This window comes from Onychostoma macrolepis, chromosome 09 (assembly GCF_012432095.1).
Source record: "Onychostoma macrolepis isolate SWU-2019 chromosome 09, ASM1243209v1, whole genome shotgun sequence".
Lineage (NCBI taxonomy): Eukaryota > Metazoa > Chordata > Actinopteri > Cypriniformes > Cyprinidae > Onychostoma > Onychostoma macrolepis.
The window spans coordinates 24,034,042-24,050,975 of NC_081163.1; the positions used below are offsets into that span (position 1 = coordinate 24,034,042).

General features: G+C 37.5%; 1 protein-coding gene across 1 annotated transcript; it reads left to right on the forward strand.

Annotated features, from left to right (window-relative positions):
- Positions 1-9,901: 9,901 nt before the first annotated feature.
- nr4a2a (nuclear receptor subfamily 4, group A, member 2a) lies at positions 9,902-14,777 on the forward strand. Its single transcript, XM_058787963.1, has 8 exons — positions 9,902-10,048; positions 10,496-10,601; positions 10,825-11,693; positions 12,028-12,157; positions 12,343-12,506; positions 12,849-13,051; positions 13,178-13,356; positions 13,495-14,777. Exons 3-8 carry the CDS (start codon positions 10,827-10,829, stop codon positions 13,749-13,751), a joined length of 1,800 nt encoding a protein of 599 aa, XP_058643946.1. The 5' UTR covers positions 9,902-10,048; positions 10,496-10,601; positions 10,825-10,826; the 3' UTR covers positions 13,752-14,777.
- The last annotated feature ends 2,157 nt before the right edge of the window (positions 14,778-16,934 follow it).

The following is a 16,934-nucleotide window of genomic DNA, read 5'->3' on the forward strand; positions in this document are numbered from 1 at the left end:
TAATTCATGAACTTATTTATTATTTAATTTATTATGCACAGTATAATCAGATGACTGTCTTTGAAACAGAGTATGTTTTCTGTAAAGATAACAGGCTTGTACTAATAGTGCAATGTGTATTTGCAAAGGCTAGCACTGCTAATGCCAGAGCTTGAGCTCTTGAAGCTCTGCCCTCTTCTCTGGGAGCAACAGCTCATTTGCATTTAAAGCAACATACTCAAAATCAGGAGTTTGGGCTCATACCCTAAAAGTGGCCATTTTAACAAGCTATAAAAAATTATCTGTGGGGTATTCTGAGCTAAAACTTCACATATACTCTCTGGGGACATCAGAGACTTATTTTACATCTTGTAAAAAGGGGCATAATAGGTCCCCTTTAAGAGTCCAAAAGCATTCGCTGTGTGATTAAGTCTATTAATGCAGTTAGATTTCCCCATAGTTCAAGTTATCTTTTTATGACTTTATATATTTATGAAATATGATATACTTAAGTAATATTATTCAAGCAAGAGTTCATTTTCCTGAATATTAGTGTGTGAGCGTCATAGCATTTGCGAATGTAATATTAACTTAATACAACAGTTCAAAAACAAGAAATATTGAGTTAGTTACATTTTAAACACAATATTGTATTTTGTTCTGTTTTGCCTAGAAAAATAGTTCTAAACAAAGCCGGAACAGAACATTTACGCATCTCAGAGCAGCACTATATTGTTTCGTCCCTGAATGAATCTGTCTTTGAATGAGTCATTAAGTCAATGACTCAATAATCCATTACTAAAGACAGCCACTTGCTTCGTTTCTAATTGAATCAGCCTTTTTGAACAAATTGTTTTTTGAAGAAAATGATTCAATGAATCTCTCATTAAGGGACTTGCCTCCACCTAATGGTGGTTTTAGTGTCATACTAATTTATCCACGACAGGCCTAAACCAACCAAGATACCAGCATAAAGACACACTCAGCTAAATTTTGTTAATTTATTGTTACTGAAAAAAAAAAAAAAAAAAACTTTTTTTTTTTTGGAAAATATCAAACATCCCTATTATCAGCATTCTTCAAAATATCTTGTTTTGTGCTCAGCAGAAGAAAGACATTCATACAAATTTGCAACAAAATGAGGGCGAGTAATAATGACATTTTTCATTTTGGGTGAACTATCTCTTAAAGATGTAGGGCTGTTATGCATAACATGAGCACTAAACCAGTGGTTCTCAGTTCCAGTCCTGGGGGCCCCCTGCTCTGCACATTTTGCATGTCTCCCTTGCTTAACACACCCGATTGAGATCATCAGCTCGTTAGTTCAGTTCATGGATTTCTTTCCTAACGAGCTGATGATCTCAATCAGGTGTGTTAAATAAGAGAGACATGCAAAATGTGCAGAGCAGGGGGCCCCCAGGACTGGAAGTGAGAACCACTGCACTAAACAATAGGCCTAAACAATGCAAACTGTCATCTCAGCCCAGTCAAGAACCTTGTGAATGTGCAGAAAAAGTGATTCTGGGATCCTCTTAATTCCTTTTTATACTGTTTGTGGATTATCCTTACAAGCATATACTCTATAAATTAACAGATTTTTAGCTGTAATTGAAGTCAAAGTTTTGAGACAGATGGCAGATCAGTGTCAGAGGGTCAAAAATTACATCTTATCTTAGAAGATGCTCACCTATATCTGAGAAGTCTGAGAGGTTTATCAGAGCAAAAGTCCTACAAGAGTGACAGATAGGTACCTTTAGGCTACAAAGTGGATTGGGTTCAGTGTAGAGGGTGCGAGTGCAGATGGGAAGTTCTGTCTCATCTCATTAATGAAGCACACCTGAACTCTGCTTTAAATACCAGAAGAGAGGATGGAAATGTCACATGCAATTAAAACTCATGATGCAAGATGGCACAAATCAAACCTAGCCCCTCAAAAAAGAAAACGAGAGAGACAAAGAGATATGGATGGTAGAATGATAGATCACTACTGACACACTTTCACAAGGAAACTCCTGCAAGGTTTATCCTCCAAAACATGACTTATTCCATATTGAAATTTTCAATAAAGCATTGACTTGTGTGTAATTTGTGCCACTTGTGTCACCAGGGGCGGAGCTAGACATTATCAACATTCACGATAAAAGTCACAGTAATAACGACCAACTCAGTGTTCCTTTGCAAAAGTGTTTTACTTGCAAAAGTTTCAACTCACTTACTGTATATTTCTGCACTGCTTAATTCTTCTATTACTGGGGTGTTGGGCTACTAATGTTAAAGGTGCATGCTTCCACTTACTGTATTGGATTATGTAACAAGCTTGCTCAGTGAGGTGACTAAATGATACATGACACATACAATACAACAACCTTTGATGACAATGTTAGAGCGAAATGATAGATGCCGATATCTCGCCATTCCCAATAATAAAACTTTTGCTCCACTGATTTGCTGGGCCATACAAAGTTCACATTATTTTTAAAATCTACAAAATTATGGGCTTTTGTGAAGAAGTGGAGGAGAAGGAGGAAGAAAAAGAAGGAAGAAGAAGAGGAAGAAGAAGAAAGCCCCAGAATCCAAATTGAGAGTGTTAAACATTCACCGCACAAGGTGAATGATTCAAATAGAGCAATCTCTCTTTTTTTTTCTGTTGTCCTGTTGCTTTTTCTGAAGCTGAAGCATTTAAGTTTTTATGCCAAAAAAAAAGTAACAAAAAGTGCTTCAGTTCTGCCACACCTCAGGTGATCTTTTTTTTCATTTACAGCACAGTCTGTCCTGTGATCTGAACACTTTGAGCCACTAGAGAATGCATCGTAAATCTGCTCTACTGCAGGAGTGTTATTTCAGTGAGAAATTTGCCAAACATATAAATATATCTGGCTATATTTGCCTAATGTGCTTGGTGCTCATCTCCTGTACTTCTTCCCCCACTATGTGCTGAGTGTGCAGTCTCACTGTCTGCAGTCACACTAATTGGACCCCTCTCTGATTCACCTCCAAGACCCCAGTATGTTCAAACAGAAAGGAAAATAAAACACAGCCCTAAAATAATGAGATTCCTCAGGTCGTTTCAAATGTAACAGAAAATGATGACATTTTGGTTTGAACCCAGCTGACTTTCTAACAATGTGAAGACAAAAGAAGGCCCGAATGCTTGAAATCGCCCCCTATTACTTTGATATAATTACTCTATATTAATCCCATCTTGATAATGACAGGGCCTCTCTCTCTCTCTCTCTCTCTCTCTCTGATTTGCCAATAAAGTGGGCAACTCTGAAACCTTTGAAATAACTTTAAGAGAGAGAGAGAGAGAGAGAGAGAGAGAGAGAAATAAACAAAAGAAGGCAGGTATATAAAAAAATATATATATATCCCACGACTGATTCAACACGAACACGTCTAGACCTCTTTTGAATGAAAAATGATACGTGAGGGAAAATAAAGCAATATGACCAGAAGGACCAGGAATTCACCAGATGAGTGTCAACGGAGAGATAAAAAATGAAGCATTTACCTGTTCCTAATCTAATTTCTTCATGGCTTTCTGTAGATATCGGACCCCGCCGTGAATAAGCTTAGTGTTTGCGCTGCCAGTCCCGGGTGAGAAATCGCTCCGCTCTGCCAGGGCCGCGGAGAGTGAGGGAAACCAGCTCCGGATCAACGTCAGCTTGATATTTGGCTACTTATTCTCACCACCACAAAATGTTTAGAATATATTACATATCGTTTTCATATGCATCTCTCCTCTCGCTCTAATGTGCTTTAAAGGCGAACCGGGGACCGGGGTAGGCTATATAAGAGGGCATTCATATCTCCATGGGAAACGGGATGCGTTAATATGTATGAGCGCACATGTGACTGTTAAAAATCTCTAAATGTTGAAATAATAACGTTTATCTGGAGGTTTCAGACTCCAGTTTTATTCTGCATGAAGTTTAACTAGCTTTCACAATTCAGACTTGCAAAGCGTTTGAAAGACTGCAAAGACGCAAACGTGTATTCTCCGATGGAGGTGAGCGAGAGACTGTTGTAAACGCGACACTGATACTTCTTTCCCAGAAGATTAGAAGTTGCAAATCCAAAAAAAAAAAAAAAAAGAAATAATAAAAAAAAAAAAAAAGAAAGAAAGTGGATTAGGGATTGAGCGCAGTTTCAAAACCCTCCTTTCTCAATCTCTCTCTCTCTCTCTCTCTCTCTCTATATTTTTCAATATTAGACAATGGAAATGAATATAAAAGGAACACATAAAAACATATTAAGGAAACATTTAACTCGAGCATAGATAATTGATTTATGGAGTAACAGAAGAGACGATCACATGAAGTCTCATTTGGGACAGCCAGTGAGCCGTACTTCAAACGCAGAGATCAGGCTTTACCCTGCCACGTTGTCGTTTTCTGGAAGACGAAAATCCCTCTAAGTCCAGCACTTCTGATGGGAAGGCCTCCTGAGGAGGAGGCTGAAGCCACTTAGCGGCTGAGCTTGCGCGAACAGTTAACACACAATGAGCTGCAGCGTTACGCAATAGCCGCTCAGAAAATATCCGTCTACAGCTGCAAGAGGGACGCGTACAAAACAGAGTGCCGCTCGAAATCCTGCTCTCGCTGCTAAGAAGAAGCAAATAGGATTGATCCAAATTTCTCAAATGGGGAAGACTATAAGGAAAACCACGGGGCGAGCGAAAAGAGAGAGAAAGAGCTTAGAGCTTCCATTGTGTTGGCTCCATGGATTCTATATGTACAATAATGTATGAAAATCATGTTTTTTTGAGCCTATGAGCATAACTGTCAGTAATGAGGATGGTATTACTGTACGTTAAGTTTTTCCAAAGGGTTCCGCCAGTCAGTCAACCAATGTATCTTTTCATTTTTACAGTTAAAGGCTCTTTTATTAGGGTATGTCCAAGCTCTTTCCTGTGTTGTGCCATTATCTGTAAAGAAAATGTTTGACAAGAATCACAACGGGCCAATGCTCATGCATAGGCCTTTATTCCTCACAAGATTTATAGAAGAACTCTCCAAAGACTTTTATGAGTAGTTAGCATAATTTCCTAAAGCAAAAACCCTTAAAACAAACAAAAAACACCAAGCAAACTGTATTTGACAGCATCAGAGGCGTATCTTCATCCAGTAGGCTGGCCACAGATTCCTCTGTGTGTTATGTAGCACTGCGTGCTGCCCCTCATGGGACGGTGGCCATTCTCACAAACACATACACACCAACTAGCCATTCATTTCACTATCACATGACTTCAGGGGACACTATTCATTTATAAATGTGTTTCATTACTATGCACGTCTTCATATTCTATATGATGGATTCAACAAAACACAAATAATGTATTTTCTGCAGAAGGACAGAAAAAAAAAATAGTGACAGCAGAAAGAAATAAAGAATGATCAATCACATGCTAATTTATTTTACTTCCCCCACTCCTAACGAGTGTCCAGCATGATTAATCACGAATATGCACGCCACATGCATATGACATTGCTTACCAAAATAGTGTGATTTTACTGTTCTCCACAATCTTCTGCTTGAATTTGCTCTTTAACAGAGCATTAAAGGAGTAAACATTGTGTTTTACTGTTTAGACATTCATACAATCTACACACATTTGAACATTTACATTTACATTTATGCATTTAGCAGACGCTTTTATCCAAAGCGACTTACATTGCATTCAAGTTACAGTTTTTACATTTTATCAGCTCTGAACAGATGAGCTTCACATCCATTATTTAGAACACATATATCAGATAAAAAAGTGAATGTTGATGTTTTATATTACTGAATTGTACTGTTTTTCGGTTTTATTTATGCTATAACTTATAACTAACATTCAGGAAACGGAAATGAAGCCAAATGAATGTGATTGCAATCATCACCGTTGACACCCTGTGCTACCTCAGAGGAAATAAAAAAAAATAAGGTAATAAAAAAATTTGTTTAATATCTCATATAATTTTAACTGGAAAGAAAATACCAGAGCTTCTCTGATTTTTCCCCCCCAAAAAAGACCCTAGTAATTTTACAATTTATTTAGATTTTCAGGAGAGGTCTTAAAAAAAGAAAAAAAAGAAAAGAAAAAAAATATATATTTAATGAATTCAAGTATTTCTCATCAAATTATTTTAATTTGAAATTTACTGTCATATTAATTGCAAAGTTCTATATCTAGAGTTCTTAAGTTAATAAGTGGATATAATGAACACCATGAAAATAAATCCATAATTTGTAAATATATATATATATACTGTATGTATATTGGCTAACGTAACAGTCAAGGGTGACTTATGATGAATTATATGGTGATAAAGGGAAACTAAACTGTTATAATTAGCAGAACATATGAACACATATTTGCTAAAATAACTTTGCAGAAGCTGAAGGGTAATTAATTAGACTAACTAGCAGCACTATTCATCTTCCTTCTGACTGACAGTGATTTTTTTCTGAAGCACAATTTAACAATTGATTGTGGCATAAGAGCCCACCTGCAACTTGAGAAGCTTTAGATTTATTTTCACACAAGAAGGAGAGAAGAAAAGCCAATGCCAAAGCCAAAGCCAAAGCCAAAGCCAAAATAAAAAAAAATAAAAAAACACACTCAACTAGGATATATTTCCCCATGGCATGAATATGCAAGAACTCACAAGATGCCGGCAGACTCATTACTAATGTTACTGCCAATTACAAGGCATGTCATGACACTGATTCATGAATATTCAGCACTGACTGATCTTCATGCTCACCACAGTGATGGGTCTCGTTTTACAGTTTTACTGAGGTAGAAGAGAAGGGACCTTCATCACAGCACAGAGGAGAAGTCCAGCTGCAATACAAGCTGTTTCATTAGGGTTAAATAGTTAAATGTGTGTTATATAAAAGTGCATTAAAATGATGGAGTGTTCCCTTGTTCTACGGAACTCACATTAAAGCATATTAAATAGACATTTAGTCCTGAAAAGAAGGAATCTTAAATTGGAAAAAAAAAAAAAAAAAAACATAGACCAGTGCCTTGAGCAAAAGGGGTGCTTTAAGACTGCAAGCAATATGGATTTTTTTTTTTTTGATGAATCTACTGAGGAATTAAATCATGCAATCAACAACATCTGACCTTTTTGAACCTGCATGAAAACTGGAGAGATTTCATCATCTCTAAATCAAGCTCAATCACATCAAGTGTGGAGTGATGTTTTAAAAATCATAAAGTCATCTGTTGGCCAATGACACCAAATAAATGCTGTTTATCTCATAGGGAGAGAGCTGGACACATATGGTCCTTATCTAAATAGGTTCTGTAAGAGGAAGCTTGTAAGAGAGGACAATGTCTAGGTTGGACAATGAGCCTATTCTACTTGGTAATATCAGGCTATTATGTCACAGTGGTCAATCAATTTCAAATGTCTGTTAAAAAGTCTACAGCCTCTGTCAATAAACATTTCCAAAGAGAGTCGGTTTACTTCATATTTAGCACATAGGTGTCTGCAGGAACATGCAATGATAAGACAAAGCTCTCTCATTCAAAAACATAAATTATTTGAGACGGTGTATTTAAATATTGCCTGTTAATATACTATACCCTGATGTTCAGGCCAACAGAATAGACACTATCAAATTCCAGTCTTATACTGAGATGCTGATAGTCATCTGGTGCTGGTAGTCAGGTTATACTGCAATCTCAGGAAAAACTGAGAAAATTATACTACACAGTACAGCAGCTTCAAAGAATTAATAAAATGTTTCAGAGTAAATCCTGTTTTTGACTGCAAAGACAAGTAATGGCTGTCTCAGGGGATGTTCCCTGTCTCAAGTAATTTGGCAGCAAACTCTTCATATTCATCAATATATTTCGCATTAGGGAAACTATTCAAAATTATATCACCATGTCATTTTTAAATCACAATGACTCTGAGACAGCTTAGATTTAATACACTGACATAAGACTGCCCAACATGAGAAATGTAATGAACACTTAACACATTACACATGTAATTAAAGGCGCTGTCCATGGTGCTTCACCTGTCTCAATATTCCAATAAAAGTGCTGAATAAACAGCTCCTGTAAAAAACTGTACATCCTGAAGGAAGCATCAGGATTGGCAGTGAATTTATGATTTTTTGTTTGTGTTCTTTATCATTTGTACTTGTTTAAGAAAAGTTAATTTCATGTTGGCTGTTAATTATATCAGTACTGATAGGTCTTTACATAACTCTTTCCTCCACACACACACACACACATTCGTCAACGTGTCATAATTGGGAAATAACTTCAGTCCAATTTGATTGCTCTTCATTTGCTGCCTCTTCTTCCCCATGAGCAGTGATTAAACTATGCATATATATAAGGCAGTTAGTAATTAAATGAGCCAATGGCCAATTACTGCTTAATTGTATGTAATTTCCCTTCATTAAAAAGGTAAATGAAAGCAGACCATATTGTGGATATAATACATTAGATATAGCAATAAACCCAATCAGGTTTTGAGCACATGGCTGGCCTGTCATTTGCTATGTGGAACATGACTGACAGTTTCGGACATGCTCTTTAAATTAGACATCATGAACATCATGGGATAGTTTTGTCCTCACATGTCAGCCTTGAATGGCTAAATCGCAGTGTCTGTGGCTCATCGACATCTAATTTGTTCTGCATTAGGCTGAAATGCATTGATCAGCACTGTATTTGCTTTGCGTTATAACAACATAAGACAATAATCCAAAACTATTGTCCAGTGGGTGGTGAACAACAGTGTCCTCTAGAGGAGACTGTAACCCCCATTTGGAAGAAAAAAAAAAAAAGAAAAAAAAAACACAGTGTCACAGTGGCTTCAGTTTTGGAAGCTGTATTAAGAAAATCTCATAAAATTTAATTTTGTATCTAATTTTGTATACATACAAAAGGGACTGATGAATGTTTTTATGTTTGTTTGTTTTTGTTGTTGTTGTTTTTTTACATACTGTGGTTTTACCCATAATGCCATGAAATTGTTTATGGTGGCTCAGAGATGCAGGATTTAGTTTGTGGAAAGAGAGTGTTCCCATGATGGTTGAGTGATACCTGTCTCACATAACAGTAACACCCACCCATTCAGATACAAAATGTCAAAGACTTTCTGAGGGGAAGTGACCTCTGTTTCTAGACCTCTTCACGGTCTGCATCAGAGCTGTTGTCTGCATCACATTTCTTTATTTTTCTTTTGCCAGTTCCTGATGCATTTCCCCATCTTTTACCTTTAAATTGAAATGACTGTGAGAATCCACTCCTCTGCCCTCTTCTAGTGACTGTAGTCTCGTACAAATAGACGCAAAGGGTTAAATATTCTGTATATGGTACTATGGTTTCTTAAAAGGAAAGCGCTTGTTTAATAAAAACTTAGCTGTGTTGGGTTTTGTCAAAATCATGGCCAGCATGGCCTGCTTAAAGTCATCTTTGTTGAAATGTAGCTTTATCAGTTTATTTATTATTTCTAATGCTGTTTTGCAGTGTACAATACAATGACCAATAGCTCTTAGATTCCTGCCCCTATTACTTGTTGTTTAGGCTTAGATTAACAACCTTTACCAAAACAAATCTTAAACAAACAGTTTTATTAGAATGATAAGGAAATAAATATTTGTAATTATATTACTGTTACCTTTTTTATCAGTGTTTAATGTGAAATCGACCCTAACCGAATGTAATACTTGTAATTGCCTAACATGTGAATGCATAAAGTGTACTGTGCATACTGAAATGTATATGACAAAACAGAGGTACATTGCTATTCGGCGATGGGGAATATAAACTACAGCAGATCTCAGCGAAATCACAGTCAGTCAGTCAGTCAGCCCTCAGATTGTCAGAAGAGTATCGCAACTGATTGGTTCTACCCACGTATGACGCAGATGACGTACTGAACTCAAACACGTGGGTCTCACATAAACAAAGACACATTGGCAGAGAGAGCTCTACATGCCAGTGTTGAGCTCCGCGCTCTGCGAACCACACGCCGTACTGGACATTTACACACATATTCTGCATCACAACCTTATGGATACAATATAGTTTAACTGATGGTCTACTAAGGTATGTCATTGCCTTTCTTTTTATTCTTTGTCTGTTTGGGCATTTTCAATAAGAGCAGTGCAAAAACAATCCTATGGCATGTTTGTTTTAAACAGTCTCTGAATGTTGTTTTTTGATTTCTGCTGGTTTTATAGAAATTGTTTTGCTGTTTTTCTGTAGAGCTGAATTGTGAAATTAACTTTAATCCAGTCGTTATATGAGACGCTTGTGTGAAATTGTGTTTGTTGAGACATGCATTTATTAAGAATATTAAACTCGAGAGTAAAACAAATAAACAAACGCGGCGCGCAAATCCTTAAACTTTCGCCCCATCACACATGTTCTGATACGGCGCTAGAAAGTGTTTAAAATTTCTAAGTTTAAGTGAGCTCTAGAATTTTGTGTAGTTATGTAATAGAACTAATAAAATGTGATGCAAAATCAAGTGAAAGTTGTGTGTTTTGTCAGAGGGAGAATCCAGAGCTGACTCGTTTGTCTTGAACTCCGGTATTAAATTTCACCTGATATTATCACCTTCACCGCGAACTGCAGAGGAACAGTCTCACGACTGAAGGTAGGCTACTTCAGCAGAATAATAATAATAATAATAATACAAATAATAATAATAATGATAATATATATATATATATATATATATATATATATATATAATAGTTAAAAGCGATTTTTTTTAAAAAGCAAAGTTGCATGCAAGCTGAAATCAGTGCCAAATGATGTTTTGATTGGCATGCGGCTATGTCTTTCTGTTTTTTTTATTGATTGCTGTGTTTTTGCAGCCATGCCCTGCGTCCAGGCTCAGTATGGCTCATCCCCGCAGGGCGCGAGTCCTGCGTCTCAGAGCTACAGTTACCACACCAGCGGAGAATACAGCTGCGATTTCCTCACGCCAGAGTTTGTGAAGTTCAGCATGGACTTGACCAATACCGAGATTACCGCCGCCACCACCTCTCTGCCAAGCTTCAGCACCTTCATGGACAACTACAACACCGGTTATGACGTGAAGCCGCCTTGTCTTTACCAGGTGCCCCATTCTGGAGAACAGTCCTCCATCAAAGTGGAGGAAGTCCAGATGCACACATACCATCAGCAAAGCCATTTGGGCCCGCAGTCAGAGGAGATGATGGCCCACTCCGGGCCTATGTACTTCAAACCTTCCTCACCTCACGCTCCGGGAGCGGCGAACTTCCAGGTTCAGCCCAATCATATGTGGGAGGACCCCAGCTCCCTGCACACTTTTCATCAGAACTATATGACCACGCATATGATAGATCAGCGCAAGAACCCCGTGTCCAGGCTTTCCCTCTTCTCCTTCAAGCAGTCTCCACCCGGAACCCCTGTTTCCAGCTGTCAGATGCGCTTTGACGGGCCTCTCCACGTGTCCATGGGGCATGACAGTCCCGGAGCGCACCGAGCCCTGGACAGCCAGAATTTCGCCGTGCCCAGTGCCATTAGGAAACAGGCGGGAATAGCCTTCACGCACTCCCTGCAGCTCAGTCACGGCCATCAGCTGATGGACAGTCAGGTGCCGTCACCCCCGTCTAGAGGATCTCCGTCCAGCGAAGGTTTGTGCGCGGTGTGTGGGGACAACGCGGCTTGCCAGCACTATGGAGTCAGAACGTGTGAAGGGTGCAAAGGCTTCTTTAAGGTATTTTTTTGCATTATTATTATTATTATTATTATTATTATTATTTATTTATTTATTCATTTGCTCATTTAGGCTATTAGATTTGTTGCCGCCTTATATCGGTTTTATCTGATGAGACCTAATAAGACACCTGAGCAACTGTCATATTAGCGTTAGCGTATTTTATTTATTTATTTATTTTCAATATTTATTTTGCTCACTTGTTAGTCGCATATCTGATTAAAGGTAATTTAAACCAAAAACAAACTGAATGTTTGCTTAGAAAAATATGAAAAGTTTGTCTGAATTGTATGCTATATAAATTAAATCTTATTGTCCCATTTTCTTGATTTAGCGTACAGTACAGAAGAACGCCAAATATGTATGTTTAGCCAATAAAAACTGTCCTGTGGATAAACGCCGGAGAAACAGATGTCAGTATTGTCGATTTCAGAAGTGCCTGGTGGTCGGAATGGTGAAAGAAGGTAAATCGCTTTTTTGTACACCCGTCTGTGAGTCTTATAAGGGTTGTTCATTAGAATGTGCGTCGCACTTGGAAAGAAGAGAAGCGCGCAACTGCAATTATAGTCATCGCTGACTGAATTGTATATGTACGTTACAACGAGCATAACACCCACTTGATAATAACAGTCTTGTATTGTTTTGACAGTTGTCCGGACCGCCAACTTAAAGGGTCGGCGAGGCCGTTTACCCTCCAAACCCAAAAGTCCGCAGGAGTCTTCTCCCCCCTCTCCGCCCGTCAGTTTGATCAGCGCTCTGGTTAGGGCTCATGTGGACTCCAACCCCTCTATGAGCAGCCTCGACTACACCAGAGTGCGTTATGCTCCATTCATCTATAATTTTACTCATCACTTTAGGCTTTAAAAGAAGAAAGTCAAAATGCGCATGTGACTCTTGATGCGCTTCCTGCGCCAATCTGACACAACCAATATTAGGAATTTAATATCATATAGTGTTTCATTATAAACTTTCAGCACTTTAAGGGTGGCATATTTTACTCTCTAAATTGCTTTTGCAAGAAAGAAGCCAGTGAAATACAGACACAAGTTAAATTAAAGAGGGGGGAACTCTCCCCCTTCTAGAAATGGGCTTTGCAATTTCACGGGTTATATATTTTAAGGGAGCTCATTAAGTCATGTTTAAATTAAATTCCAGTTCCAAGCCAACCCAGACTACCAACTGAGCGGAGATGACACACAACACATCCAGCAGTTCTACGACCTCCTAACCGGATCCATGGAGATCATCCGCGGATGGGCAGAAAAGATTCCCGGGTTCACCGACCTGCCTAAACCGGACCAGGACTTGCTGTTCGAGTCTGCCTTCCTGGAGCTCTTCGTGCTGCGCCTGGCGTACAGGTACCGAGGCCTCTGGAGAGGTGGCTTTGCTGCTTCAGTTTTTATTGGCTCTGCAATAATTAGGAGCCGCTTAAATCCCCGTTTAATGCGCACGGTAATTAACGGGTGCTTTGTCATTAATCTCAGGTCCAACCCGATGGAAGGCAAACTCATCTTCTGTAACGGTGTGGTGCTGCACAGGCTGCAGTGCGTCCGTGGATTTGGCGAGTGGATTGATTCTATAGTGGAGTTCTCGTCTAATCTCCAGAACATGAATTTAGACATATCTGCTTTCTCATGCATCGCCGCCCTAGCCATGGTCACAGGTGAGATCAGTTTTTTTTTTTTTTTACACTGTTTATAAAATTGCAACTGTTTTTTTTTTTGTTGTTTGTTTTTTATTTTTTTGTTTGTTTTTTTGTATGTTATATTCTCATATGCGAATTATTATTATTATTTTGTAGAGAGACACGGACTGAAAGAACCCAAGAGAGTGGAGGACCTTCAAAACAAGATAGTAAACTGTCTGAAAGACCAAGTCACCTTCAATGGAGGCGGCTTGAATCGTCCAAACTATTTGTCCAAACTGTTGGGTAAACTGCCTGAACTGCGCACACTGTGCACACAGGGTCTGCAGCGCATCTTCTACCTAAAACTAGAAGATCTGGTCCCACCGCCAGCAATAATCGACAAACTGTTTCTTGACACTCTGCCCTTTTAAACCGCGAGAAAAGGAGAGAGAGAGAGAGAGAGAGAGAAAGAGAGAGAATCAAACAACCTCAGAGAACTTCCACTGACTCTCTTGAAAACTGAAAGTCTGATTTTTTTTAATCCACCAACCATTGCCAAATGACGTGCGCTTTCGGAAAAAAAAAAGGATTCAACAATCTAAAGCCTGGAAAACATCACGCGAAATAATGATAATAATAACTTTTGTCATCGGCAAGTTATTTTGCCCCTTTATCCCACCAAAAAAAATACCGCTACAGAGTATCTCAGAACAGAGAAAAAAATAAATAAAAATAGGGAAGAAAGTAATAATAATATGATAAATTATAATAAAAGACACATATTATTCAATAGTATGCCTGATTTTGAACAATGAAAAATATCTCGCCACTACTAATCATTGTTAACTGCAAACGTCTGTATTCATGGAAAATCACAGAGTAGAGTGTATTATACACCATTTCTATATACCTATTCAATAGATTTATGTGATTTATATGATGTATATAAAGCTTGTACAGAGACTTTTTTTCTTTTATAACTTGTGCCTGTGTATCTCTGTCAGGTGGAAAGGAGACGCATGTTGTAGAGGACTCTTGTCTCTATTACACACTCTATATTCCGGACACTATGTAGTCTGTTAGATTTTATAAAGATTCGTAGTATTGGGGCAACTTTTAAATATGGCACATGTGGATAAAACCAGTATCATCTGTAGAGGTAAAAAGGGACCCATAGTGTTTGTAAAATTGTCAGACATTCCCCGTTTGTATGTGTTGTATGTATTGTTGCTGTTTAATATAAACGTTTATATATTTATTTTGAGTTCGCCGTTAAAGCATGGTGCAGTTGAAATGATTTCAGACGCATCACCGTCGTCTTTGTTTAATGTCTTACATGTGATTTCATTTGCCATCTTCTATTCCTGTAGGTGTGTGAAGATCATCACTGCCTTTTTCTATGGTTTATCTAAATATACTGCAACTCGTTCGGTTCCGAATCAAACTTCATGAGAAAGGAATATTTAATGTTTACAAATAAAACTTTTAAATCATTTCCATGCAGGAGCCGTGTCTCTTAATCACATTTCATTATTTTGTGGTCAGAAATTGCTGAATTAAAAACATACATTGCTCAAGGAAATCAAACAAACAAAAATGTTTATTTTTTATTTTATTTGTAATCTTTTTTTTTTTTTTTTTTTTTTCTCCATGTAATTTTTTAAGAAATACTGAGTATACTATTTAAACTGCAGATAAAATGCCAATTAAGGAATCCGGGGAAATGCGCGTTTCTTATATATCCCTTTCATCAGTTTGTTTGATGATTTTTTTTTTTTTTTTTATATTAGACAAATAATCTTCAACAATTCCACTTCTCAGTATATAGAATCATTTGGAAAGTTTGCTCCACAATCAAAGTTAAGACATTTGTTTTAAAACGTTACATTTATTCCCATTTAGTCTAAAGACTTCTGCGCTCTAAAAGATCTGAGTAGAAAAATAATACACAAGATTATTCGTTATTCAAAAGCATAAAATAGTTTTCGAAGACATAATTTATTGTTGTATTTGTTGTCGAACGTGTGATAACTACAGGTGTCAGAAAACTATTAAGTGACGTTACAGTAAGTGAGTAATGAGAGCGATGAATGAAAATATAATAATGTAATAATAATGCATCTAAATTCTCTGTGTAAAATTTGGAATCCCGCTTTACTGAGTAACAATTTGAGCGATTAAACACAGCGTCATTTTTCATCTAAATACATTTCTCTAAATTTTGACTGCGATTTATGTGTGTAAACTTTAATTCAGGATAAAGCAATGAAGCAAGCTTATGTGCTTGCATTCGTAATGAAACGTTGAAGAAGAAAACATAAGTAAGCCAGTCATATAGCGCATTTAAAAGTCATTTAAATGTATCTGAAAATAAAGTAGTCAACTATGTTATGTACATTAATGTGTAGTAAATTTTATTTTTGTTTTAAGTTATTCATCAATTACAGAAGATTTGTCCATATGTTTTATTGTTTTAGATTGTGCAAAGAAATATTGAAAAGACATGGAATTATCGAATGAAATGTGAATACTGTTTACACTATAGGCTACTACATGATGTTTTTCATCTTTGTGTTAAACTCTCGTTTGGTGCCCTTCCGCACCATTACAAGGTTCCACAGGCTGTCGACCACACCAGGTCATGATTAACTTTATTATATTGAAAGGTATCATTCTCTAAATTATTTAAACCAGTGCGGATTTGGATAATTGAAACGTGCGCATCATTGCGCAGGTAAATGACTTTTACTTGTCTGGTGTGAGCGCGCGAGTGAGGACTTGTGTGTTTAAAACCCAAAAAAATAAATAAATAAACAAACACGCACACATTATTATTATTATTATTATTATTATTTTAAAAGTATAATCTATAATCTGCAGCCTGATCATCTGATCATTTACGTTAACACCAAGCTCACAAAGAGTAGTCATTTGTCGTACATGGACATTAAAAACATTACCGAAACCCAGGCAAACATGACATAATATTTAGACCATAAATCAGCATAAAACATAAACCCAGAACATGTCACAATGAGCGTGAATCTGTAATTTTCTTGTGTTTTGTCACCTGAGACTTTCTTCTAAGGCTTCGGATAGAAGTTAATACCGAAACATTTTACCTGAAACCAGAGCCAAAACAGCCCTGATTTAGCATGTGAGTCGTAGCTGTCTGGCCGATAAGTCAGTGAAGTAAGATAAATTAGCCTTACAATTTCATATAGCCTACTGCACAGTTGTATAGTATGATATATAATGTGCACTAATTATTATACATTCATGTAAAATAAATTAGATTGTGAAGTGAAAATTCTTGCCCACCTCTAACATCTAACACCTATATCCAGAGTGGGCAAAAGCCAATCCCATTCGGTTCTATCTCACTATTTCCAAGGCAGCAGGTATGCCGTTATTGCACACGTTCGTTACTGCGGAGTTCTTGACGGGATTCTGTCATTCGCCATTCATGTCCGCGTAGCTCAGAGAGGAGATGAAGGTGCCTCTGGGCAACGTCTGGGAACGCTCACTATCGCGTAATCTCTTTCTCTCTCTGCTTCTCTTGCTCTCTCATTCTCTTTCTCTCATCAGCCGTGGCATGGCTGATCTTTTCCCAA